At 39.3% G+C, this 27,843-nt stretch overlaps 2 protein-coding genes across 5 annotated transcripts; both read left to right on the top strand.

Moving 5' to 3' along the window:
• The first annotated feature begins 152 nt into the window (after positions 1–152).
• Positions 153–10,509, top strand: LOC148357703 (collagenase 3-like). Its single transcript, XM_088345013.1, has 11 exons — positions 153–326; positions 1,649–1,765; positions 1,847–1,974; positions 3,452–3,600; positions 3,679–3,804; positions 3,875–4,036; positions 6,613–6,796; positions 8,604–8,734; positions 8,803–8,968; positions 10,154–10,257; positions 10,342–10,509. Exons 1-11 carry the CDS (start codon positions 213–215, stop codon positions 10,443–10,445), a joined length of 1,485 nt encoding a protein of 494 aa, XP_088201139.1. The 5' UTR covers positions 153–212; the 3' UTR covers positions 10,446–10,509.
• A 2,850-nt stretch (positions 10,510–13,359) lies between these two features.
• On the top strand, positions 13,360–27,274 carry tbrg1 (transforming growth factor beta regulator 1). Of its 4 annotated transcripts, none has more exons than XM_088345011.1 (15): positions 13,360–13,474; positions 13,808–13,926; positions 14,601–14,658; positions 14,741–14,823; positions 15,831–15,867; positions 16,098–16,160; positions 16,430–16,663; positions 19,695–19,765; positions 19,910–20,136; positions 20,206–20,342; positions 20,407–20,553; positions 21,795–21,892; positions 21,974–22,084; positions 24,656–24,795; positions 27,064–27,274. In XM_088345011.1, the coding sequence occupies exons 2-15, from the start codon at positions 13,808–13,810 to the stop codon at positions 27,078–27,080; spliced, it is 1,542 nt and encodes a 513-aa protein (XP_088201137.1). In that variant the 5' UTR covers positions 13,360–13,474; the 3' UTR covers positions 27,081–27,274. The 4 variants fall into 4 exon arrangements, with proteins under 4 accessions (XP_088201137.1, XP_088201133.1, XP_088201136.1 ...); XM_088345007.1 differs by having other exon boundaries at positions 27,059–27,274; XM_088345009.1 differs by lacking the exon at positions 13,360–13,474 and adding an exon at positions 13,492–13,686 and having other exon boundaries at positions 27,059–27,274.
• Positions 27,275–27,843: the final 569 nt, after the last annotated feature.

Below are 27,843 nucleotides of genomic sequence, written 5' to 3'. Positions count from 1 at the left end.
ATACAATTCATCTAATATGATGAAGTGCATCATGTTTCCCAGTTGAGTTTTACACACTTTTATCGACCGTCAAATATTGATTTCTTGCAGTTGCGAAACCTGACACGGCCCCAACACTGTGGGTTTGTCTTAATATTATTGACAAGGGCTCCACTTTAGGACACTCAGTACTTTTAGTGCAGAGTAGAGAAGTGAGAGGAGAAGTGTGCGTGATGCTGCCATCAGCTTTATGGATGCTGTTGCTTGCTGCAACGTTTTTGACAGTGGGCAATGCTGCACCAACCGTCGCCCCGACTCTTTCACCAGAAGAAAATGACCTGGCTGAGGTAACATGCTGATATAAGTTATTAGGGACCTATTCAAATGAGTATACTACTGTAAATTGCGTACTCCAGAGTGCACATGATTAAAAGACGCATGCGCAAATTTAAGAAAGAAACTCGGGTTTGTACAAGGCGCAAAGGATTTCAAGCCGCAGGCTTAAACAGCCATAAAAATGAACTATTGCATGTCCATTTCTTACATTTAAAAATAATCAGCAGGAAAATGTCTAGTACAATTAACACATTGGGCTGTAATTAAGACTCTCATATGCAGACTGTGTCCGCATGTCTCAATCTTAATCAATGAGTGCATCAGTCAATATTAATGAAATTTGCATTGATATATACGCAGGATTGCGTCCAAAACATTCTGAAAACAAAACTCAATGTAATTTCCTGACTAAAATGCTGAAGCTTGTACAATTACAAGAGACTGCACACCTGCCGGGCCATGCGACTTATCTTAAGCTCTCCCATCCCTTGCACACATGAGACCAGGGACCAAGTATTGCTTCTCCTACATAAAATTAAATCATACATAAATGCTTAGAATCTTTCCATCAAAAGATGTCCGCTGATCGAATATTCTGATGTGGCAGCAGGCGGCTAATTATAAGCCGAAAACTGTGACATCATATTTGGCTGTTATCAATCTCATAGCTGTCAGCCCTATAATTATCGTGTACTCCTCATTAGTTAGTAACTAGTGTCGACATGTATGAAGATTTTTTAGGTGATAGCAATACTTGGTCTCCTTTCTGTCACTCTGTCATGTGCGCAAGGAATGGGAGAGCTTAAGTTCATTTGCTGTTGTGATTGTATGGGCTTCTTAATTTTAGTGAGTACAGTACATTGAGCATTGTTTTGAGTTGACACGGGGCCCTGATTGATACCACAACTCGGGACACCTGCAGAGAGGACCCGGCGCATGTCTAAAGTCACCACCGATGCCCTCCCGACCATCCTCCTTGTGAAAAATATAAATCAATAAAATAACAAGCCACATTTTATTGCAAGCTTCAGCAATTAAACTGTATACTCCTTAATTTGAATAAAGTATCTATCTATCTATCTATCTATCTATCTATCTATCTATCTATCTATCTATCTATCTATCTATCTATCTATCTATCTATCTATCTATCTATCTATCTATCTATCTATCTATCTATCTATCTATCTATCTATCTATCTATCTATCTATCTATCTATCTATCTATCTATCTATCTATCTATCTATCTATCTATCTATCTATCTATCTAGTTCAAGTTAACATTATACTTATGAAAAAAAAAACAACTAACTTGTGACTTTTTGGCATTAGAACTACATCGCTAAGTTTTACGACGATGTTGGGACGAGAAATTCCACAAGGAGACGTCTCCTTAGGAGGAACTTTACAGAAGATCTGGAAACCATGCAGGCTTTTTTCGGCTTGGAGGTAGAAATGGGCACATTTAGTTGGTTAAAGTTACCATTGGAGGCCGAAGGTATTTTGTGATTTTGTCATATCGGCCGAAAGGTGACGGGGGTCTTGAACAAGGAGACGGTAGAAGTGATGAAGGCTCCCAGGTGCGGCGTGTCAGACCTCAGTCGCTACGGACATTTCGCTGGCAAACCCAAATGGAACAAGAAGCTGTTAACATACAGGTAGGATCAAAAGGCCGTACACCCATACATTCTATGGGAAATTCTACTTTGGTAAATGTGTGTGTTCTCTAGAAATTATGTAGTTATTTTCCTGTCAGGTTCATTGACCAAAGCACCATGGACTCTATTCTCAAGCCCAGTGCCAGGCTAGCACTAAAGACATATTGACTGTGTGTATTTGTGTGCTGAAAAGAAAAAAAATATTTCTAAATTCTAGTAAAATAGGGAAAATAATGATTTGAATCAGCAACATTTTTTTACACACTGGAGAAAAATACGTTTCACTCCATCGCTGAATAAAAAAAATAACTCATTTTAAACTACATTTTTGCCATATTCATTTATTTATTTATTTGTTTAACAAGAAACATTATACTTAAAATGTACAAAATTATCGGATACTCTCGATTTTCTTCTCTCAACTATCATTTATTTTTCATTTTTAAGATCTTCCTTTAAAATTACTTCATTTACTTTATTATTAAAAATGAATCATATTTAAACTTTGTAAAATGATCTGATACACAGCAAAAAAAACTTTTCAGAAATTCTCTAATATCTTTCCGCTTTTTTCCCAAAACAACAAACAATTAACATTTGAAGTATAATTTTCATTTTGCCAGAATTATATTCTCCAAACACAATGGTAGTATCTGATACACTGGAATTTCTTTGCACTCCATTGTGAGATTTTTTTATTCATTTCAAGTATCATGTTTGTTCCACTCTATTTCTAAAAGAATGGTAAAATGATCTTTACATTTTGCTAAATTATCCTAAACACTGCAAAAAGGCTAAATGTTTATTTCATTTATATTGTTTCGTTTAGTTTCCCATATTTATGGTTTATTTCTCGAATTAAACGGGAAAACATATTCCTAAATCCCATTTTTTTCTTTGCCGATTGAGTAAAATATTTCTTTTTTTAGGTGCGTGAGTACTACATTTTTTCTTATTCTCATGTTTTTTTATATTAGAAAAACAGTACCTATAAAGAGCAAATTGTTCTATTGTCTACCATATAAGATTTTGTTGTAAAAATTTCGAATTTCTCTATAGAAAAAAAATAAAATTATGTAAAATACCCACCACTAAGATTATACCTTTTTTTTGCAGTGTGGAGTTATTTTTATTTTGTCATTTTTACAAAAAATACATTTTTGGCGTTGTGGAAGTGAACACAGCCTACTTGTTTCGTGACAAATGGAAAGTCATTTTCTCATTCTACATGAGTTTTAGTCTAAACTTAATTGAGGAAATGCGGATTGAGTCAAAAGGCCATACACGCATTATTTTGGTCTTATTCGGTTTGTTTTTTTGGGTCCATTATATCCGGTGTCCAATTTCTACAGTTGATTTGCTTATTGCATAACACATTTGCTGCATATTATGCATTTGAACACATAAGTTCCATTTCTCAAATTCTTAATACAGTATGTTTCAATCAAATTAATATTTTACCATACAATCTGACCAGGATCACACAGTACACTCGAGACCTGAGCCAGAGGCAAGTGGATGAAACCATTGCACAAGCCTTCAAGTTATACAGTGACGTCATCCCACTGGACTTCAAACAGATCAATAGCGGCACAGCAGACATCATGATTCTCTTTAAGGGAGGATGTAAGTCACAATTGGGGAAGAGATGCCAGCATGCAATCTCCAGGTCTTTTAGTAATTCATCCCTTTTGTTTTTTTTAGATCACGGGGACTTTTATCCCTTCGACGGAGCTGGTGGAGTCTTGGCTCATGCAAACTCTCCAGGAAGGCAGCAAGGAGGGGACACACACTTTGATGATGACGAACAATGGACCCTAGCTCAAAGAGGTACTTGAATCGGTGAACAAAACTAGTCCAAGTCACATAAGGCAAGATTTGTTGTCAATGGTGAGTTCAGGTGTGAATCTGTTGCTGGTGGCTGCTCATGAGTTCGGCCACGCTTTGGGATTGGACCACTCCAGAGACCGGTCTGCACTGATGTTCCCCACTTACAAATACGTCAACACAAATGGATACAAGCTGCCGAATGATGACAGGGAAGGAGTCCAGGCGCTCTATGGTGAGTTCAAGTTAGAAGTAAGATCGGGCCTAAAAAATCCAGCCCAACCCCTTGGGTATTAAAGCTCGATCCATCCCGAGCCTGACCAACTAACTTGATTTGAAGGACCAAGCCTGAAGCAATCCCAACTTTTTTACATTTTGGGAGGACCCGGAAAGAGAGGTGTTTTTGAATCGTGCTCAGGCCGGGCTTGGGCTCAGCCCAAGATCTTACCTCTAGTTCAAGTCAAACGTAAATTATTTTAGGTGTTGGAGGGACTCAGTCAGGGGCTTAATTTTGGCATGGACCAAGAGGAGGTGTCCCTACCATTATAAAGCAATCATTGTTTTGTTCATCCCAATATTATGTGAAGAATTAATAAAATGTTGAGCAATCATTGTTTGGTCCCCACAAATCATTTGATATCTCATAAAAAATGTGCTATGCCTCCACCAATACCAAAATCAAATTAACATATATCCTTCAGATCCAGTGTGCCAGTTAGGTTCATTTTACAGGAAAAATGTATATGTATTTAGGTTCCATTCATTATCTGCACCGCTTTAGCTTATCCTGAGTAGGGTCGCAGGGGTGCTGGAGCCCATCCCAGCTATCTTCGGGCGGTGGGCAGGAGACACTATCAACTGGTTGCCAGCAAGTCGCAAGGAACACAGAGACAGACAACTCCCTCGCTCATTCAAAACTAGGAACAATTTAGACGGGCCAATCAACCTGACATGCATGTTTTTGGAAATATGGGAGGAAACAATGGGATTAATAGTTTTGCTTATTTGAACAAATATTTTCTTTTAACATTGGAAAAAAAAATTAAAACATGTCTGCTAGATAAGTCAGATTTGCTTACTTTAAGTATAGATTTTCCTGTTTCGATAAAAACAAACCAAGCAAAAATAATTGAAAAAAATACTTAAAATAAATAAGGTTTTTTTGCAAATGTAAAAAAGAAAAACTTCATACCTATTTGGCAGAACATTTTGTTAGTTTTTTACATTTGAAAACATTTTATCTGGTTTATTGAATGAGAAGAGAATCGTTCTTTAAACAGGCAAAACTATATAATCACCTAATGAGTCCCAACGAAATGTTGTAACACATCAGGTGGGTTGAGCGAGGGGGCTGGGAATCCCCTCCTCTGTATCAATCTCCTAGAAAGAGTCAAACATGTGAATGTGATCTTGACTGTATCCACCTCCGACTAGGGGGATATGGCTCCGGTATATATAATATATATAATCAATCAGAATGTAGGTACATTTCCTCATTTGAATAAAACATTTCTACCAAAATTAGATGAAAATAATAAATATGAGCAACACCATTTAACGTCTAAGTAAGCATCTATTTTTGCTCATTATTGATGTAATATATTTGATTTTACTAAATAAATAAAAAGATATAGATAGATAGATAGATAGATAGATAGATAGATAGATAGATAGATAGATAGATAGATAGATAGATAGATAGATAGATAGATAGATAGATAGATAGATAGATAGATAGATAGATAGATAGATAGATAGATAGATAGATAGATAGATAGATAGATAGATAGATAGATAGATAGATAGATAGATAGATAGATAGATAGATAGATAGATAGATAGATAGATAGATAGATAGATAGATAGATAGATACTTTATTCATCCCCGCAGGGAAATTCACATTTCCAGCAGCATCCCTTCGCTGAGATAAATAAATACAGTATCATAAAATGAAAAAAATAATCCAAATGGTGGAAGAATTCCCTTTTTTCTAATGTCAGGTACGATTTGTTTTATTATTATTATTATTATTATTATTATTAGTACTACTATTTTTATTTAATGAGGTAGATAGTTATGCTCGTTTTTCTTATTTGTTATTGGGAACAAGACAAAATATTACACGCTGTCTCTGTAAAGGGAAATTTTGTATAATTTAGTTGGTTAGCGCGTGCGGCACAGTTCTTGGGTTGTGAGATCAAACCCCTGTGTGGGGTTTGCATGTTTTCCCCGTGCTTGCGTGGGATTCCTCTGGGCACTCCGGTTTCCTTCCACATTCCAAAAACTTGCTTGTCAGGTTAATTGGCCGGTCCAAATTGTCCCTGGGAGTGAATGAGTTGCCTGTCCCCGTGTGCCCTGCAATTGGCTGGCAACCAGTACAGGGTGTCCCCTGCCCACTGCCCGAAGATATCTGGGGTGGGCTCCAACACCCCTGCGACCCTACTGAGGATAAGCGGTCCAGATAATGGATGGATGGACAGTTGATCCTAGTGGTAAAAAAAAACAAACCTTGTTTTGATATAAAAATAATATTGACTTACATAATAAGCAATTGTCTTGAAGGGTTAGGCAAAAAAAAAAAAAGAATTTAAATGGTGTAGTTTGCTCACTTTGAGTCCTTGTAGTTGGTAATCTTCCTTGTGTTCTGTGGCCCTCGTTTTGGCTTGCAGGACTACACAATACAGTGACATCTAGTTCACAGTGTCTGTTTAAGACAACAATATATATTTAAACTAAGCAAAGTTTTCTGCCAATGGTGTGAGATGTCTTACTTTCTCATGAAAATACTTGCAATGCTCACTACTTCGCAGGTAGTCGCACACAACAGCCCACAGAACCCCCGCAACCAAATCCCCCACCAGAACCAGAGCCGGAGGACCCGACAGAAGATCCGGACGACAATCTTCCAAACCCCCGTGATGAGCAGTGCAGCAGAGATTTAGTATTTGACGCCGCCACATCTGTCAGGGGAGATTTGTTCTTCTTCAAAAACGGGTAACTTGGATTGTTTTGGCTTTGCGGGCTTTGTATTTATTAAAGGTCTCAAACTCCATTTACTGTGGGCCGCTATAGTTTAGGTCTGGTGAGGATGGGCCACATAGGCCTTTCCTCAAGAAAATTTCCAATAAAAACATTCCTGTGTTCCGAAAGATATTTAACACGAAAGAACACGACCTAAAAAACAAAAAGTCAAAAACAGTACAAATAATCACCAAAAATCTATCTGTAATCAAGAAATAAAATAATACAGCGAAAAAATTAAGTCTTAATAAACTAAATATATGAGTGTAATAATCCCAAAAAACAAACTTGGCTCAAAGGCAGAAACTCACCAAAAGTAAGGTGCATTTACTTTCTTTTAAGCTTCAGTTCAACAGCGGTGATGATCTCCTGACACAACTTGGAAGCCCATTGTTATACGTTTCAACTTAAGTTAGATAGTTTGCAATTAGAAAAAAAATGATTTATCAAATTGGCTAATTCGGGCATGTGATACATAAGAATTTTGGGCCGGATTTGGGCCCAATGGTTTAATCTAGGAATACATTTCTGACTATGTTAAAAAAAGGAGTGAGTCTCTAAGTCATTTCAATCAAAGGTTACAAAATTTCATGAATGCATGTTAACAAAATGCTCTCTCCAACTGCTAGAGGACAGCGTTAAATTTGTATAGCGTGGTGAGTAGGTTCAGGTATAAAACTACATTCAGTCAACTGTTAGAATAAACCAGTTAACAAATTCCACACCAAACATCTTTTTTCTTCATTGTTTGAATAAATTAGTTGTGTTTAGATAAGATCTCTTTTCATCCGTAATTATATCATAATGGTGGCTTACTAATGTAGGCTGCATGATAAAGCATATTACTGAAAAAACAAAGTTAGAAATTTGGAGTTCACAGTCTTTTACATATCAGACTGAATTCAGCCCCAGAGCCAAACTGAGTTTGACATCCCTCAGCTAACTTGTTTAAGTAAAGTCAAGTCTCATTTATTTGTAAATCCCTTAAACACAAAATGTCTGAAAGGACTGCACAGAATACAAATACACTATCTCCTGATCTTTAACCAACATGTGGGCAAGGACGAACTCAAAAACCTCAGCATGAGGAAAATAAGAAACCTTGAGAAGGGGCGTCACAGGTGACAGTGGAAAACTTAGTTACCGACATGGGTCAAACCAGAAAGTAGCTAACCAATTCTATTCCACGGCAGATGTACATCAAAACTTTAACGTGTGGATTTTGAGCAGTGCCTAACTAATGAGCAAGTAGGTAGCCTGTAAAACTAGTGCAGGCTGCAATAACAGGGAAAACATACAGATAGTAATTAACACAGTCCAAAATATTATCGGCTGCTATCTGTCAAGGTTTGAGGACTTTGCCAGCTTGTGATAGCGTAGCAGAGCCATCAAGATTTTTCCTTGTGACTTAGTTTGGGGGTTTTGTTGCTGCTAAAGGTTATTGCACTATTGTTACGAAGCACTATTCTTCTTCGTTCACGAACTTTGCACTTTTATTATATCTGAAGCCAGTCTCTAAGCACTACCTTGTATATATTTTTATTTGACTTTTATCCTCGTGGTCTTTTATTTTTTTTCCCTTTTAAAGTCTTTCTAACATTTTGACCCAGGAGTGCCATGTCCAATCTCGTTGCATACAATGTTTCACGACGTTGATATTAATGACAATAAATGCAATTCAATTCAATTTAATATCAAGCCGGGGTCCACAAACTATCGTCTTTAGAGCTGCTAGTTTTAGACTCCTTGTCTACATCATTACGTGTAAAAATATTTGCAGATACTACTGGAGGAGGAGTTCCATGTTCCAAGGGATCCGTTTTACTAAAGTGAGCACAAAATGGCCACGGATCAACACTGTGGATGCTGCGTACGAGGTCCCAAACAAAGATGCTGTTTATCTTTTTGAAGGTAAAGGTCATGAAAGTGTGGGTACATCCGAAGTTATTAAACACTATATCCCCAACTTTTTTCTCAAGGTAATCAGTTTTGGGGCATCAGGGCCTATGCCAAGACTCTGCTAGCAGGTTATCCAAAGTCACTGACCAGCCTGGGTCTCCCTTCTACGGTCCATAAAGTGGACGCAGCCGTCTATGTGGCGAGAACAGGAAAAACACTGATTTTTGTCAACAGACAGTACTGGAGGTGAGTTAAGGTTGTTGGTCAACTTTACTTCAACTGGCATTGTGATAGGGTTGAATTCCAGACCACCGTGTGACCACAACCAAGGAATCTTGAGCCAAAATTTGAAAACTGAATGTTACAGAGGTCATGTCATCAGTAGGAAAGTTAGTAGTGACATGCACTACTGAAAAATATAATCTAAGCCCATCCACAAATTTTTTTTTTCGTTAAAATAATAATTGTCTTCATTTTTTATTCTTGATTTTGGTTAAAGGGACGGTGTGTAATATTTAGTGCCTCCTAATGGTACAAGAAAACTTTCATTCAGTAAAATTAAAAAAATATGTATAATACTATGCAAAACAACCTGAATTATCATACCAATATTATTATTTTTTATTTAAAAAAACATCTGTGTTCTGTGGCACTGTTTATTGTTTGCATTTGACAATACAGTGCCGTCTAGTTGTCAAATACTACAGACTGAGGCTTTAGATAAATAATAAAAATATTTTTTAACTAAGGAAATAGTACTAAATATGCAAATATTTCCTCTATCTGCTACATGAGACAATTTACTTATTTTAATTTTTGTTTTTTAAATGCTCACGGGTCAAGGGTTTTGCATTTATTTTACATTACATGAGACTCTCCTAAAGGGAGCTGCCGTAGTTGTTACTGCTCCGGGCACCCAAACAAAACAAAAAGCTTTCAGAAAGCTTGGCAGAAAAAAAAAGAAACAACATTCTGGTTTGGTCACTTTGCGTCTCTGTAGTTTGTATTCTCACTAGGGCTTTTTAGCTCGTTTTTGGTTGCACTACAAAATACAGCAACATCTAGTGGTCAAACTATACACACAGTCCATTAAGGTAATATAAATCAGATAACTGTTGTATCAAGCAGGCTACACACAAAAAAGAAGCTGTGATAGGCCAACTCTGTGATGTAGAAACCTTTTTTTACACTTTTTTTTCAACTACATACTTTATTATACACAATGAACAAACCTTTTTGGTAGCTCAAACATATATTAAGGGATTAAAACACTTTACTGGAGATACATACGCTCTCTTGGGGACTGTTTAGCCAATCAAAATTCCAAACACAATGCGTGATAAAAATCAATGAAACAGCAAGGCCATTAAAGGTGAACCGCATTATAGCGAGGGGTTACCCTACAGTTCCAATCTTTTTGTTATCCCGCAGCTATGACGAAGCAAGAAACCAAATGGATTCTGGATACCCCCGGGCTATTGCTAGTGACTTTCCTGGCGTTGGTTCCAGAGTCGATGCTGCTTTTGAGAACTACGGTAAGAAACACTATTTCTCATGAGGACGTGTATTACTGCTTAAATCTATATATTATGATTTATATTCTTCCTGCTTTCTTCTAGGTTACCTTTATTTCTCAAACGGCCCACGGCAGATGGAATACTACATGCCATATAGGAGGGTGATGCGTGTGCTGCTTAACTATGGCTGGCTCAATTGTTACTAAGATTGAGAACACAGTAGATTTATTCTTTTTGTTGAGAAGTTCCATAATAAATGAGCTACCTTTCGTTTCTGCTTCTTTTCTTTGCAAGCTTGAGGTGACTTGCTTTCTTTCTAGGATTCTTTTAGTTGTTATGAGCTTAATCATATTCCACGTATCAAAAGTATAACTAAGATTGTTTTTATTCATTTGAAGAATATACCCAGAGTCCACACACTTTTCTTAAGCAAACACACAGGTGATGGTACATGCTTATAACTCATCTCTTTTTCTTCGATAATTGTAATTCCCTGCTCTCCAGTCTCCCAAAACAAATATTGCAAGCCTAAAACTACTGTAAAATTCAGCAGGACGTGTGCTTACGAGGGATTGGGAGTGGGACCTAGGGCTGCAAGAGCGAATCGATAAAATTGATTGATAAAGACGATTAAAAGCATTGCCAATGACTTAGATAATCGATTTATGTGTTTCTTCAATGCAAATAAGACCATATTTTGATGCGCCAGGCCATTTTAGAGCCACATCCAAATTAATTTACAAAGCACTTTTCAGATACCGAAAGTAAAGGTTTTTTCCTTTGAAGACGTTATTAAAAAGGAGGTTACATAGTTGCAGGTGTATTGAATACATTTGTATGTACAATATTTTTGGATTATTGTAAAGCTGTTTGATAAACACTTTTTAATTTGTTTTTGTCATTATTACTGATGTGATTCAACTGTGCCCGCTCATTTGGCGCCAACCGCCACGGGTTCTGATTGGCTCCCTGTCACTATTTGTACCCAGTCCTGTCTGTCCTCTGTGGTCAGTCCGTCTGCGAACCTCAGTGTATACAAGGCAAGCCTTTTTTCGACCATGACTCCCACCTGTCCCGTTTTTGCTCCCGTCTGTCTCCGGCTACGACTTGTTTTGATCCTTACCACGTCTGCTCTCCTGTCCCGGCTTACGACCTTTTTTGTCCCAGACTACGTCTACTCTCCTGTTCTGGATTACGACTCGTTTCCGACCACGCCTTGCTCTCCCAATCCGGCTACCGACCAGGTTTTCCATCTCTGACACCGCCATTGCTCGTTACGGAATATCCACTTCTGTGTTCGGATCACAATCCGGGTACGAGAGCGACTTGCTTCCCGCGTCCAGCAAACACCGGATGGTGGGCGCAGCCCCTCCTCTTTCCTTCAATAAAACTTGTGAGAAACGTAACGCAATTGGGTCCGGTTTCCGTTCTAGTCCTGACAGTTTCATGGTATAGAATATTCTGTTGTTTTGTGCGCTATATTTCTATCCGTATTTAAATAGAGAAACCTTAAAAAATGTTTTTTAAAAATCTTTTTTATCGATTAACCCCCCAAAAAACTGATCAAAAAATCAATTATTAAAATAATTGTTTGTTGCAGCCTAAGTGGGATCACATTGCAGTAGTTATACAACCGCACCATTGTTAACCAGTGCATTTCACAATCAATTTTAGGGAGATTATACTAGCTTTTAAATGTCTTAACTGCCCTAGGCCATCTTATTTTTCTAACCTGATCTTATTTTTATAATCTCCTTGCGCCTGGATATTGCATTAAAAGTGCTATACCAGGGGTGGAGAACAAGTTTGACACAAAGCCGAATTTTTTAACTGTGAGAGTCAAAGAGCCACAACACGCACTGACCTGCCATGACAGACAGACACACACAAACACACACAATTAAAAACATATTATTTCCCATAACGCACTCCTCTCCTTTTAATACAACAAGTATCATTCTTCTGTTGATTTCAAGGAAAGTGTCCAGCCGCAATACACAAAAAAAGTAAACATGAAACAAGGCAAAGAGCCACAGTATATAGAAAATATGATGAGGCAAAGAGCCGCATGCGACTCTAGAGCCACATGTTCGCCACCCCTGTGCTATACAAATATTATTTTATTTGACAATGGACAAAGAAAATAAGACAAGATTAAATTTTGCGTGGAGAAAAGTGACAACACTCCATTAGGATGACATTAAAAAAATGTCTGATGAGATAAAAAAAGGAGAAGGTACACCACATATGCCATATGTTCCATTTAACTATAATCTGTGTATTTTTATCACAAAAAAAAATCCCACGTAAGATGAAATCTTGTGTGAAAAGAAATCTGCAACACCTTGAAATCCAGTATTTGTGCTACCTACATAGCAGGCAATAAAAGGAGGTAAGAATCAATTGAGATAAATCAATTGATATCTTGTTTTATATTTGTAAAGCGCTTTGAATGAAGTCGTATCATACAAATCTCATCTCATCTCATCAGCCGTACCGCTTATCCTCATTAGGGTCGCGGGGAGGCTGGAGCCATTCCCAGCCATCTCCGGGCAGTGGGTAGGGGACACCCTGAACTGGTTGCCAGCCAATCGCAGGGCACACAGGGACAGACAACGCATTCGCTCATTCACACCTAGGGACAATTTGGACCGGCCAATCCACCTGAAATGCATGTCTTTGGAATGTGGGAGGAAACTGGAGTGCCCGGAGGAAACCCACGCAAGCACGGGGAGAACATACAAACTCCGCACAGGAAGTCTGGAGCTGGATTTGAACCCACGACAGGTTCCCATGACATGAACTGTGCCGCACAAGCGCTAACCACTGTGCTGCCGTGCTGCCCTATCATACAAATCATTAATACTATTATAATTATTGTAAGAATATGAATTAAAAAATAATAATATGGTTAGGATGAGAAGGGTCTTTGTGCACATCCCTATATTTATTAATGAGTAATCATATTATTTAACTGTAGCAAATAAGCAAGCGAATGCAACCCCTTTATTGTAAAAAAAATATTCCTAATCCAGGCTAATTGACTTGATTTTTCTGAAATCCATTAACAATACCAAATTGAAATCCAGTAGATGTAGTTCATACTGCTACGCTGGGTGTAGCGGTAATGCATGCTACGCCTGTTGTCACAATTTGATTTTGAAGTAGAAGAAGTGCACGGGCGGAAGCTAGGGGAAACGCTTTGCAACGATTTGATGACTAAAATAAACAAGGCGTAAGGAAAATATTTTATTACAAAAAAGAAAACACAGTTTTTTCCCCTGCATATACGCTACGAATGATGCATTGTTTCTCAGAATTTCTACTATAATAATTTTTGCACAATTCAGTCTGCTCTAATGTTAGCATTTAGCTTATTCGCATGTCAACATTCAAGTAAACACAAACTGTCTTGACAATTAAAGCATTTCTTCCGTTATTGATAAGGTTGGTCTTTTTTGAAGAAATATTCATTTTGAGGGGATTATTGTCTTCTGATATTTGCAACTCAGAGGCCGGTTTTATTGTCTTACCTTGTAATGTGCATCTTGCTTGTTCTTCTCATAAGATGGAGTCACTCAACACTTTTGAATCAGAGATGGAACCTGACGGGCAAGGAAACTATTCTCTGTTTCCATCCCTGGATAGCATTGCTGGTCTCTCCGGAACTGCTGATGCAATGGAGAGGTGTGTGATATTGCACCCATGCATTCATTTTCCACGTTACAGTTTCCGCAAATCATAATTTTAAAAACACAACTTAAAGGAGATGGAATTTTCTTAAATTTAATCAAAAAGCTTCATCAATATCATCTGCAGGACGGTACCAACATATTAGACGCATTAAGTATTTGCACTACCCACAATAAAAATGCCTGTCAACCTCAGCTAAGGTTTTTTTAAATTGATTTCTTAATTCTTTTTTGTTTTTAAAAACCCTTTACCAAAATTGTTGTACGGTGTACACAATTTGATCCGATCATAAAAAACAAAACACGGAAAAAATGTTGACAGGTATTAATAAGAGTAGGCACTGATTCAGCATATGTCCTTTGGGCTTATGGTTATGTAACATATTGGATTGCACAGGCGTTTGTGTGCACGTATTTTGTTGATTCCCTTTATTGTTTTTTTGTCGTTTTTGTGCTGACCCCAAATAAAAAGTCATAAACAAAGAAACTCGTAAAAAACACATTTTTAATGATGCAAATAACCCTTCAATATTTTATATCTGAATATTTCTTACTATCAGGTCACTCTACAATTTGCTTATACCAATCAATGAGCATAATATGGCATAGTTTGTTTGTACAAAATAAATACCATAAAGATGAAATTTCAAATGTGATTACCTTTGGCAGTGAACCGCCCAATGAAATTGCAGAAAAGCCCAACCTCACCTGGCTTGATGCTGCACAGGTTTGTGCTTTTCCATTTGATAACTATCAGTGCTGTTAAGGTTACCCCATTTTGATTATTCCATTTTGCATATTTCATGTAGATTGTTTTGGAGGAAGCAGGACATCCAATGCACATAAAGGAGATCAAGCAGAGAATCATCGACCGGGGGCTTGTACAGTCCAAGTATGGTTGTTAACTGCAGTTTCCAGACTTTTTTTATATATACAGAGATCCCTCTGTTTTCATGGTTAATGGGGACCAGAACCACTTGCAAAAAGTGAAAATACGCAGAGTGAGAGAATCAGAGAGTAGGAAAGAGAAAGAGCAAAGACAAGACACACTCTTAGCGAGATGCAGGTGGAACAGAGCAGATGTCCGGTCACAGTAGACTAGAAAAGATGCAATGATATGACTTGGCGAGTCAAGGGGTTCAGGCCGATCGCCGTGAATCTTGGCTGCCCCCACCACCCCCTGGCCCCCTCTCGCTCAGTCGGGAGAGCGGTTTGGTTGCTATTGGAAGCGTTCGTTGTTTTTTTTTTCCTACATTCAATGGCCAATTGAATGGCTTCCGGAAACGTTTCATAATGGTGCGGGAAGCATGCTTAGTTTTTTTTTTTAAATCCAATCTATTTTTTTAAATTATATATGTATATAGATATAGGGGCATCGCAGTGGTAAGCGCGTGTGCAGAACAGTTCTGAGGTCATGAGATCGAACCTGCTGTGTGGAGCTTGCATGTTCTCCTCGTGCTTGCGTGGGTTTCTTCCGGGCACTCCGGTTTCCTCCCACATTCCAAAAATATGCATGTCAGGTCCAAATTGTCCCTAGGTGTGAGTGAGTGGATTAATGGTGGTCTGTCTCTGTGCCCTGTGACTGGCTGGCAACCAGTTCAGGGTGTCCCCTGCCCAATGCCCGAAGATAGCTGGGATGGGCTCCAGTACCCCCGCAACCCTACTAAGAATAAGCGGTGCAGATAATGGATGGATGGATGTATATAGATATATATGTATTCACCGCCAATCTTTTTTTTTTTTAAATTGAATAATTTTTTTCCTTGCAAAGGAGTGAACCAGCGATCACTGAACCGTGAAGTAGCGTGGTGTCTCTGTATACCAAATTATCAGATTTTTTTAAAAATTCCAATTAAGATAAAGTGGTGAATTAACCTTGGCATTTCTCACAATTTACAGTGCAAAGTCAAGCCTCGAGGCAGTCATGTATCGTGAGGTAAGCTGGACTGGACAGTTTTTCTTTAGTTCACCCTTTTCAGTTGATGCGGCACATTGATCATTTTTGAGTTCCTCAAGTATCGCTTTCATCCTTTCACATTACCGTAATCATTTGAACTGGGGCAGATACGAAGATGCAGGCGAGGTTGTGTTGAACTGCACAAGCGAGTTCATAGAAAAGCGGAGGCCTGACCAGATGTGTCGCCTCAGTTTCACGTTATGTTTCAGACACAAAAAGGCAGCAGGAGGTTCAAGAGGATTGAAAACAGAAATGGAGTCTTTGCATTGCTGGTGAGTTGAACAAGGGCGATAATGCAGATGCTGCGCTTATGTGTGATATTTCAACACTTTAGTCAAAATGTGACTGCTAAATATTTATTCAGTGCTTGTTTGAACTTAAAAGCATACATGCTGCTATGATCCCCAGTCCAAAATTGTTGTGTTGCATTCTTATTGTGTGCATCCGTTCTTATTTAACCATTTCCATCATAATTCTTTTATTTATCCATTCTAAATGCTACCAAAAGAGTTTCCCAGTGTTCACTTGTTTTCTTCTGTAGACAGATGCTGAGCGGCAGCAGGCTTTAAAAGCCTTCAGCGCTCAAGCTTTCCTCGGAACCCCGCAGCAGAATTCTGCTTCTGGACCTGGGGGTGCCCCTGCAGCTCCCTTTTCGTCCCCGTCCATCGCTTCAGAAAGCAAAGCCAAGATGAGGAGAGGCGCGCGAAAAAAAATGAATGAAAAGTACCGGCTGAAGTACCTTCGATTACGCAAAGCAGCTCGTGCCATGATATTTGTGAGTATGCAAGATTGTTAGCAGAATTGTTTTGATTGTTTGACTTGATAATTCTTAAAGGCATACCAGAATTCTAAAACATTCAAAATGTGAAAAAATATTCGTTTTTTTGCATAATATCTATTTCTGACTTCCTGAGCTCTGACACCATGTGAAGAACACCATGACTCTAGCAAGTCAGTCACCAACCTATTGGGTTACATGTTAAATAGTCAAAATGGTTTTAAGAAAAGTTTTCAGAGTTTTTGTGGAGAATGCCTATGCGTTGTGTCGCAGTTGGGATGAGCAGTGTTCATTTTACCTCTGAAAAGTGATGGGTCCCGGGTACTCGCATGCCCAAAAATCTATGGGTCCCGACAGAGATCTATGGGTCCCCAAAATTTAGTGTTATCAAGGTTGAAATTTAAAATCTGTGACAAATATGTAATATAAATCTATTTTCATTCAATTTTAATCATCACACTATTGGTTATACAAAGCAGTTATCACTTCAAATTTTTCAGTTCTCAAAAATATTGTACATCATACAAAATAATATTGCTGAAATATTAGTCTATTTATTCATGCAGTTTTAATCACCTTAGATTTTTCATTTCATATATTCTCCGTGGTTTGCTGTCCCACCAAAGTTGTAATGCCTTCTCAAGGTCCAATTGTTTGGTAAGATGCACCTTCATAAGCTGGTGTTGTTGTGTTGCTGGGTGCACGCATCACAGAACATTGTATCCTCCATTATCATGCTCCTCATAGCATAACCTGGAATATAATTTAATCCATTTTGGCAGAAGAGTCCTTTTCTTGATAGGAGTATTCTTTTGTTTATTTTCTTTCGTCGAATAGTTCGCTTCAACACACGTTTTCCCTTGCCTGCGCGATCTTCTGAAGAATTTCTCTGCCGTTTTTTCGCGACTGAATTATTGCCGTTGTTACCACTTTCTATATTATGTTTCGGCTTATTACTGACACTGAAGAAATTACCAATTTTTTGTTGATTTGCACCCAATACCAACTGTTTTTCCGGAGGCATACTTCTCTTTCACTCGACAACCGCCACAACAATGACGTCATCTCGATATAACGAGATCTCGTTTGCTGAGATCGGCGCGAAAACAATGGCGGATCTGCCTGACGAAAAGTTTGGAGTGCGGTAAATCTTTGTTAATAAAAGAAAGTAATCAGGGAATAATGACAATTTTGTGTCCAAAAAGTTGCGTCCGAGGGACGCACGTTGATTTGAACCGTCCCCAGCAAAAACGATGCGTTTAGGACACAGGGACGCGGGCAAACGAGAACACTGGATCAGCAGTGGTAAAACAAATGGCAAGCGGCCAAAATAGGGATGAACTGGCAAAAATATCACACAGAGTTAACGGGCTAAACCAGCCAGGACACAGCAGGCTAGATGGCTGCTAAAAATGGCTAAACGGGACCAATCTGCGGAAAAACGGGAGTCTGGCCGACCTAAAACATGCAGTAGGCCGCCGTGCTGACCAAAATCATGCAGTATAAGTAGCCAGGATAATCTGTAGCCAACAACAAAAAAACAATTACATCAACAAGCACAAACCCAGAAGTAAATATACCAAATGATCATGGCAGCTTAGCCAGATACAAACTATGGGGACTCAAGATTACAAAACTGCACAAATTTTCTTCGTTTTTTTTTCCCCTCGCTTTTCACAGAGTTTTTGACTTTTGGAGATAACCTTAGTAGCAAGATGGCAGACAGTTTTTGTTAACCACTAGGAGGCGCTAAATAATACTGAATCTCAGCATATGTTCCCTTATAATAACCTTTCATTTCAATGTACTATTTCAGTAATGGGCAGTTTAATTCCTGATTGTTAAGTGGGCCTCAGAGGACAGCCTTTTCTGGTATCGGCCACCGTTGTGAGTCCATTCCATTCCATTATCTGCACCGCTTATCCTCAGTAGGGTTGCAGGGTGCTGGAGCCCATCCCAGCTATCTTTGTGCAGTCGGCAGGGGACACCCTGAACTGGTTGCCAGCCAGTCGCAGGGCACACAGGGACAGACAACTCACTCGCTCATTCACACCTAGGGACAATTTGGTCCGGCCAATTAACCTGAAAGGCATTTTATTTTTGTAATGTGGGAGGAAACCGGAGTGCCCGGAGGAAACCCACGCAAGCATGGGGAGAACAAGCAAACTCCACACAGGAGTTTTGATCTCATGACCTCAGAACCTTGCTGCACACGTGCTAACCACTGCGCCGCCGTGCTGCCTCGTTGCAAGTCAACAATACTTATTGGCACCGATAACCGAAACGTTTTTTGTCATGATAATTTCTTGCTTCTCAAGAACAAAATCATGATTCAATCCATTCATCATCTGACCCGCTTAACCTTTGCGCGTGGTGCTGGAGCCCATCCCAGTTATTTTCGGGCAGTTGGCAGGGGGACACCCTGAAATGATTGCCAGCCAGTTACAGGACACACAGAGACATGCAACCATTCACATGCTCATTCATACTCAGGAACAATTTGGAGTCACCAATCAACCTGCCATGCATGTCTTTGGATATAGGGATGAAACCGGAGTTCCTAAAGGCAAGGGAAGAACATGCAAACTCCTCACAGAGAAGCTGTCAGCTAGATTTGAACCCTGTACCTCTGCCCCGTGGGGCTGACAAACTAACCACTAAGCTTTAGTGACGCTGTACACCAAAGCCATTATCGATTATCCATTTTTCAATTGTATTTTTTATTCATCCAAACAGTATTAAAAAAAAACTGTGACACAATTATCAAAATGATAGTTGTGTTTCCCAACCAATAAGAACGCATGATTCTCACCCATCCCTACTAAATATAGTGTCATTTAAATACTAAACTATTGTCCCTTTGGTACATAGGTCTATAAATTGTACTGTAAGCATTCAAAAAATAATAGGATAAATCAGCAGGAAAACAAATTTGGGTTATTAGGAAAAAGCTCATGTTTTTACAGGAATGACAGGCAAATTGTAACTTCACTTTTCCTTCTATTGACACATTTTTCATTTTTGACAGGAAAATGCAGCGCTGCATGATGAAGTTGCACATTTAGAAGAAAAATTTGTCAGAGCCAAGGAAGAGCGCCAGTAAGTAGATATGCCCGTCCACAAATTATTTTATCTAAAATGTATTAAAATTAAATTGATTTTATGAGTGATATTGTTAGCTCGAACGCATTTTATTTGGGGAGCAGAATGCCATTTTTTCAAGGGTGTCTTCCAACCGTCCAGGTTGTTGCTGTTGCACTACCAGTCTCTTTCGGAGGGTGACCTACTTCCCACGCCAACTTCAACCACCCATCCCCCCGTACCATCCCCTCTAACTAGCTCCGCCCCCGGAGGAGCACCGGGCATGTGCGGTATCCTCACGTCTGTGGCATCAGCAGCGGACGAGGGACAGCTTAAAAAACCCAAGAAGGAACGCAAAGACCGAGGCCGAGAGAACGGAAAGGATGAACGTGAGTGCTGTTTTACTCTTGTTGCTTCAAAAAGTTGGTGTGGTAAATACTGTATTTACATAATTTTAGTTCCGAAGAAAATCACAAAGAAGAGGAAACTGGCTGACGGCTCCCGCAAGTTAGTGCAACCCATCCCGCTCGACTCGTGCGGTCGCCCCGTTTTCCCCATCGTGCTCGGAGGCTTGACTTTGTACAGCTTAGGCGAGGTTCGTGAAGTGACTCGAGATAAAAATGTCAGTGAAAGTAACCATTTTCCTGACTTCTCAACAGATTATCACAGACAGAATGCTTTTCCATGACGAATGCGCCATCTACCCGGTGGGCTTCTGTAGCACGCGTGTCTTTGCCAGCATGAAAAACCCAGAACTGCAGTGCCTCTACACCTGCCAGATCAAAGACGGAGGAAGTGGACCGCAGGTATAGCACACTTAGGGCCAACCGCGTGGGGAATTGGGCGTCGACGCCTTTGGCTTCAGAACGCAAACAGCGTCGTCCGCCGCACACCTGAAGCCGTTTCCAGCTCCACTCCAAGTTGTCTAGGTCACTAGGGTCATCTAGGTTTTTGGATCAGGTGACCATTCAAGCTGGCTAGTATTTCAGTCAGATATCGATTACGTTGACGAACACATATTTACTACTGCACCAAAAAAAAAAACAGATAAGGGCTGCATTGCATAAAATACAAGCCATTTATTTCCAGGCGACAATGCCAGGGCAACCATACTGAGAAGAATAGTGCCAGATTGCGACACGGACGTGATAAGTTGTCTTTTTGTGTTGTTGTCTTTGATGGTTTATAGTTTAGTAGACACTCAATATAAGGAGGGGAAAAATCAATGGATTTTTAACTTCCAAGGAAAACAAGGAAGACCCCAAACTTCAGTTAAGAAGTTACAACCTGATCTCAAAGCCCTCCCCTGAACCTTTTCCTTTTCTTAAATTTTGTGGATATCAAAGGACGGCAACATGATTGGCTATTGTGACAATTATGTAAACAGTGAATAATAATGCAAAACGGTGAGGTATTATAGCCAAAATATTGAACTGACATCCTATGCGATCTCCTTTGTTAGGTGTCCAATATCAAAACCAGAATAAACTTCTCAGCTTGTCATTGTTCCTTGAGGATTAGAGAAAACTGACTGATAATACAGAAAGAGAAATGTAGCATGTTTGATGGATAACTTCCCTTGCTGTTCAATTCAGATGTGGGACTTGATTTGTGGGTGTAAAAATTTTAATTTTGTGAGTACGTATTAAATATTGATTAAAGTACCATCAAACCTCTTGTAAATGTTAGCAAAACCCTTGACTCATTTCTCCTGTAGAAGAGCAACTCAAATGTTTTCAGATGTCATTGCATGGATTTGTTCTCAGAGTGAATGTGTTGTGGAAAAGGTCAGCTCGCTGTTTTCCTCTGTGCCCCTCACTTCTGAAGAATTTTGTAGCTCAGGGCCAAATTTTTCAAATACGTTTGATATTTGACTCCATTGGTGCCACTCCGTTTTCCTCCAAAAAGTATCTGCGCATGCCTGACGCCAAATGCAAAATACCAAACACCAGTTGCATTGCACACAAGTGGTGCTAGTGATGTGTGGTACATAAGATTCTCAAATGAAAGGTTTGCAAAAAATACATGTATATCTGCTTTGATTTAGTTTGAGATTGTACCTGAAGACGATCCCCAGAATGCCATCGTGGCCACTTCTGCCCTGACATGCCACTCCAACCTGCTCAAAGCCGTCGCAGCAGTCAGGTACATAATAGTTCAATCATTTGAGGCAAGCACGACTCAGCGTGGATTCGTTTTAAACGCTCAAATCTTTTTTCCCCTCAGTTCCAAGATTGTTGCTCCACTTGTGCCGTCCGGAGCAGACTTCTTTGGCTTCTCTCATCCCACCGTCCAAAATCTCATCCAGAGTTGTCCTGGAGCTCGCAAATGTAACAAGTATGTAGTGGTGGGAGGAACACCAAATCATCACAATTTCAACAAAAAAAAATAATGTCAAGCCATATTGACTTGTATAGCTCTAAATCGCAAAAAATCTCAGAGGGCTGCAATGACTACCATTAGAACATTCCCTTATCTGATGCCTACACAAGGGCAGGGGAAATCAAAAACCTCAGCGTTAGGGGAAAAAAAATTACACATTTACATTATACAGATGCTGCCCTACTTGCGAACGAGATCGTATGTTTAAGTTTGATATAAGTATGTTTAAGGCTTGTATAAGTAACCTCTATTGTTTTTTACAAAAAAAAATCAACATTTCATAAAATATGCTCTATAAAAATGTTAAAAGTTAAGTTTAACTTACTTGTGGAAGATGGGCTTCAAGATTTAGGCGACTTCCTCCTCTGTGGTAGAAAGTGGGCGAATAAAAGCGATCCAACCATTTTCTCAACCGCATCATTCTTTCTTATTACACTTTCGTTTCAAAAGCAACGGCTCGCCTCTTCCTTACACTTTACACGGACCATATTGAATGGATGCACGAGATATTAAAAAATAAAAACGTAAAAGTTCTTAGACGCTAGAGATACAGTACACGTAGTATGTCCTGGTCCTGGTCCTAAACGTTGACAAAACTAAAGAGATCATTGTCAACTTTAGGAAAAACCAGCCCAACCATGCCCCACTTTGCATCAACAACAAGGCTGTGGAGGTTGTCAGCAGTATCAAGTTCCTAGGGGTGCACATTACAAACAAACTCACCTGGTCCATGAACACTGCATCACTGGTTAAGAGGGCACAGCAGCGTCTGTACTTCCTGCGGAGGATGAGGAGAGCCCACCTGCCCCCACCCTCCCTCATCACATTCTACAGGGGCACCATAGAGAGTATCCTGACCAGCTGTATCTCTGTGTGGTGTGGAGGCTGCAGCGCTACCGACTGGGGTAGTGTGAGGAGGGTAACGAGGACAGCAGAGAAAATAATCGGGACTACACTTCCCTCCATTCAGGACATTGGCCAGAAGCGCTGCCTATCCCATGCTAAGAACATTATCGGGGACCCCTCTCACCCCCATCATGGACTGTTCACTCTGCTAGCCTCTGGGAAGAGGTACTGCAGTGTGCGGTGCAGGACCACCAGGTTCCGCAGTAGTCTAGTCCCCCTGGCCATTAGACTGTTAAATGGTCAATCTAACATATAGTTAACCTAAATCTAAAAGGCTGCTAATCTGACTTTTTGCACTACTGGCAGTTCTTTATAGCTTGCCACTCCTTGCACATTTGCTCTCTGCACTATTGTACTAACAGCGTTATTGTTACAGTGTTAATGTAACTGTTTACCTGACTTGTTAACCTGACTGCCCATTTTGCACATCCGGTTAGCTACTCCTCTTGCACTATCGGCACTATGGTAAAATACTATACGTAGCCATAATACAATACAACTTTTACTTATATCTGTACATTCAAGGAAACTGTGCGGGTCAGATGTATCGACATTTCGTTCTGTATACACGTGTACTAGAATGACAATAAAGTAGATCTGAATCTGAATCTGAATGTTTACACACGAACTAGGAAAGGAAAAGCCTTCGGTGTGGATGCTGGGTGACCTCTCAGAGCGCCGCCACACGCCAATAGTGGCTGAAAGAAGGACTACAGTAATGTCCTGTACTCTGAAAAAGGTGCACACAATACAAAATCTAACTTACAGCAATGTCCGGATATTTTTCGATATTCCGAAAAAAATGTTCGTATCTTTTGTTTTTCGTAACTCAAATGGTCGATAAAGTAGGGTAAGGTCTATTTCCATTTTACTTACAAGCTTGGCTGAGTGACAAATATAAAATGTCAATGTTATCGCTCGGGTGGAAGATTATGATTTTTTTTCTTATGTTATACAATAAACTCATTTGTTTTACGAATGTTTTAATTTTCTTAAAAAAACAAGACAAGAATAACTGTTTTTACATCTGTTGTAAAGAATAGTTAACAGTCATAGCTCATATAAAAAAAAATCCACCTAGCATGTTATGAATTTGCCCAAATATATTAGTTAGCTATTGTTTTTTATTAGTAGCTGCTTTGAGTAATTTATGCTTTGAGTAAATTAGATCACGCACATTTTTTAATTTTCAATTTGCATGGGTAAACATTAGGGCATTGAAAATACATTTTTGCAGATTTTGCCTCCCCAAAAAAGGGCATAATCAGCATGCTTTTTCTAGCTTCTAGTTTTTCTTTGATTTTGACTAGTTCTGAAGTGCAAAAGTAAAACAGATGGTTTTGAAATTATAATGCCTACACAATAAATAAAAGTTTCATCTTATAATAAGGCTGCAGCTATGTAATAGCATAGCTATCATTAGCATCCGTGGTAAGTGTCTTTGACCTTCGTATTAGCGGCTAACACTCCACTGTGTGAGCATTAGCAGTCCTTGTCACCCAAATCTAATTTGTCTAAAATGGGCCAGAGATAATCCAACAATTTTCCGGCTTTTTCAGAACTCAAATATACTTAAGTCATTTACAATCCTTTAAGAGATTCTTCGTTATGTGCACACAGCTACCGGTGGATACGTTTCGAAGTGTGTCGCGTGGGCGATGGGCAAATTCCTCACAGCCTGTCGGAGGACGACGCCTCTGTCAACTTTGAGGCTTATCAAAGACACCGGCACTTCAGTGACAAGAACGACCAAATTTCAGGTTTGGTGGCCGATTGTCATTTGGGTGGATGTAGTATTCACAATATCACTGCAATAACATGAACCTGAATTTTTGCATTCATGCCATGGTGTCGTATGTTTGCGTAACATTTTGGAGATATTTCTTAGAGGTCGACCAATTATTGGGCAGGCCGATTATTGGCACTGATATTTGGTAATTTGATGGGTATCTGTATTGGCATTCAATGAAGCCGATAATAAGCACAACACCGGGCAACGGCCGACCCGAGCCTTTTTTTTCCCTCTTCTGCCTTCTGATTGGATAGGCAAATGGGGCGGAACCTCTGAAACAGGAAGTCCCCACCCTGCACTGTCCGCAGTCACAGACTGGAGCGAAAGTTAGGGCCGTCGCGAATATTTTTCACATTTGCAAATACTTTTTACATTTAGCCTCTTTCTAACTCTCCACCCCCTTTGTGACCACCCTTGACTAAAATGTCGAGTATATGTCTTCAATGTGCAGCGACACACACACACACGCAAGCAGCCAACACCAACACGGTGTTGCAGAATAATAATATAATAATAATAATTTCCTTGTATTGTCATTCTGTGTAACAATGTACACAGAACGAAATGTCGATTGCACCTGACCCGTTGTAGCGAGCCGATGCAGCCGCAGCCAACAGAGGGCGCCCCCGATCACTTTTTAAGTCTTAGGAATGACTCGGCCGGGGCGCGAACCACCGACCTCCCAGTCTCAAAGCGGGCGCCTTACCATCTAGGCTACTGAGCAGACTCCCCTTAAAGTGAACGCAAACTCGGATTTTCCTATGCTTCTCTGCGCTGCTCTACCGATAGAGCAATTGTTGAGATAGTTGTCTGTATAATGTGTTAATTGAGAAATATTAATTGGTGTGATTAAAACAAAAAAAACGATTGTTGTCTATATAATGAGTTTGTTAAGACATTCACGTGAATGCCACTTACACCCTGGAGGCAATCAAATGTAGCTAAAAGCTATAGTGTTAATCCAGGGGCAATTTTAGGTTCAGATCTTTGGGGATGCTAAGCATCCAGAGTGTCTTAAGTCACCTCCCTTTTCACCACACGCGAAAATTTGAAGCGATAGCTATTTTGTTTACGTTCGGGAAATCTGGTAGCAACGAAAAGCAGCATGTACTGTACTGTATTTTTGACTCCAAACTAAAGGCAATCTTCGTAACTAGAGGCAATATTTTCCCATTCAGGTACTTGGTAACATGAAACTGTTGTATGTAGAGACATTCGTAAGTAGAGGTACCACTGCATTTACCCAGGTGTTGGACTGAGTCGTATTTCAACAGACTGAACATAATTTAAGAAGACAAGTTATAATATACCGGATTCCCAAACAAATGAAATGACGGTAGCGCTTGAAATTGTTTAAAAAAATCACAAACAGCGGCCGAATTTAAGGTTTACACATTCCAGTTAGTTAGGACGTGCCCAGTTTAGTCTTTTCACATTTTGATGTAGAAGTTTCTCGACTCCTCGTTACGCTATTTTTCCCAACATGTGACATGAAGGAAAAATAATTTGGCGCGCTCAAAAACGTACAAAATTAAAACTTTTTGGTGTTTGTACGTATGACTGCAAATCTTCTATTGGTTTGTGTCATGGCATTATGAAGGTGTTTTCATGCTATTGGCTGAACTCCCTCCAACAATGCTTTTTTTCTCTTTATTCGGTTCAGTATCAGGTATGTTTCGTAAAGACTTGATCTTTGCTAGTTAGTGCGATACTGTACTCCTTGTAATTTATAAGATTAGCGTGCCCAGACTTGCAATGATGGTAAAGGGTGAAGCAAATAAATGATAACCATGTAAACGTAATTTGAGATCATAAAGAAATACGAAGAAGGTACACATATCGTCACCCTTGCGAAGGACTATAGCCGTAGCTAAACTAGGAAGGTGATTAAAGCAACAATGTCTTCTAAAGGCATGACAATCCTCGCAAGTAGAAGGCCCAGCATCAACAATTAGAAAAATATACACACTCCTAATCAGTAATTCGTTTGTTTTTTAATAGTTTTAACTGCAGTACCTGGGGTTTAGTACACATTAGCTATTGGCATAGGTTTCTATACCCCGCCATACGCAATTTTACTTCATTATCACCACTCAGAACAATGTCATATCAGCGGAGTCAACTAGACTTCTTAACCTCATCTGTGCGTTTATAGGTATTGTCCTAATTATAGAGGAATATAATTCAGTGTCTAGCACCCCTAATATTTCTCTGTTGTTTCTCTGCTCTAGCACAGACACTGCAGTGTTCTAGCTCCTCGCATTTGACCGCAACCTCTATGAAAACGTCATCGACTTCCTACTTCAGCTCTTAAGTATGGCTGCCACAAGTTATCTACAAAGACAAGTGCATATTGTGCCCAATCTTTGCACTGGAATTTTTGGATGAGTCCCAAAACGTGTACTTACTTGCCGAATACTAAATAAATACAACATGTACTTGTTCAATTTCTGTGATTGAGAAACTGATTTTTGAGTCCAAGTGTTCATGCAAATAAAAGGATGAGATTCTTACAAATCTTGGTAATAATAAGATTTATTCACAGAGGTTTTCTAAAAAGTAATACAAAGTATTGTACACTTGAAGGGACGGTGTGTATTATTTCGTGCCTACTTGGTGTATTAAAATCTTTAATCCTAAAAAAACAATATTGATTGAAATTGTAAGACAAAATACATGAACTATTATGTAAACATGCATTTTTCAATACTCTTGGGTTGAAAAAAAATGCATCTATTATACTAATCATGAGCCTTAATTAAAGGGAGCTGATGTTGTTGCTCCCCACCTCACATGCTTGCTGCTTTGTGGACCCCCCCAAAAATTCAAAAACCTGTCCTTTTTACATTTTTCCCTTTTTCATTATTTTTGTGATTTTTATTCCTTTTTTTCCTTTTCATTTTTCTTTCATTTTCTTCTTACTCAGATGTTCCCTTTCTTACTGACTTTTTTCTCCATTTTTTTCTGTATTCCCTCTTCATTTTTAATGTTTTTCTTGAATCATTTTCTTTTTTTC

This window comes from Urocampus carinirostris, chromosome 10 (genome assembly GCF_059441175.1).
Source record: "Urocampus carinirostris isolate Australia breed hairy pipefish chromosome 10, RoL_Ucar_1.0, whole genome shotgun sequence".
In the NCBI taxonomy this organism is placed as follows: domain Eukaryota; kingdom Metazoa; phylum Chordata; class Actinopteri; order Syngnathiformes; family Syngnathidae; genus Urocampus; species Urocampus carinirostris.
This window is presented reverse-complemented; position numbering and strand designations above follow the sequence as displayed.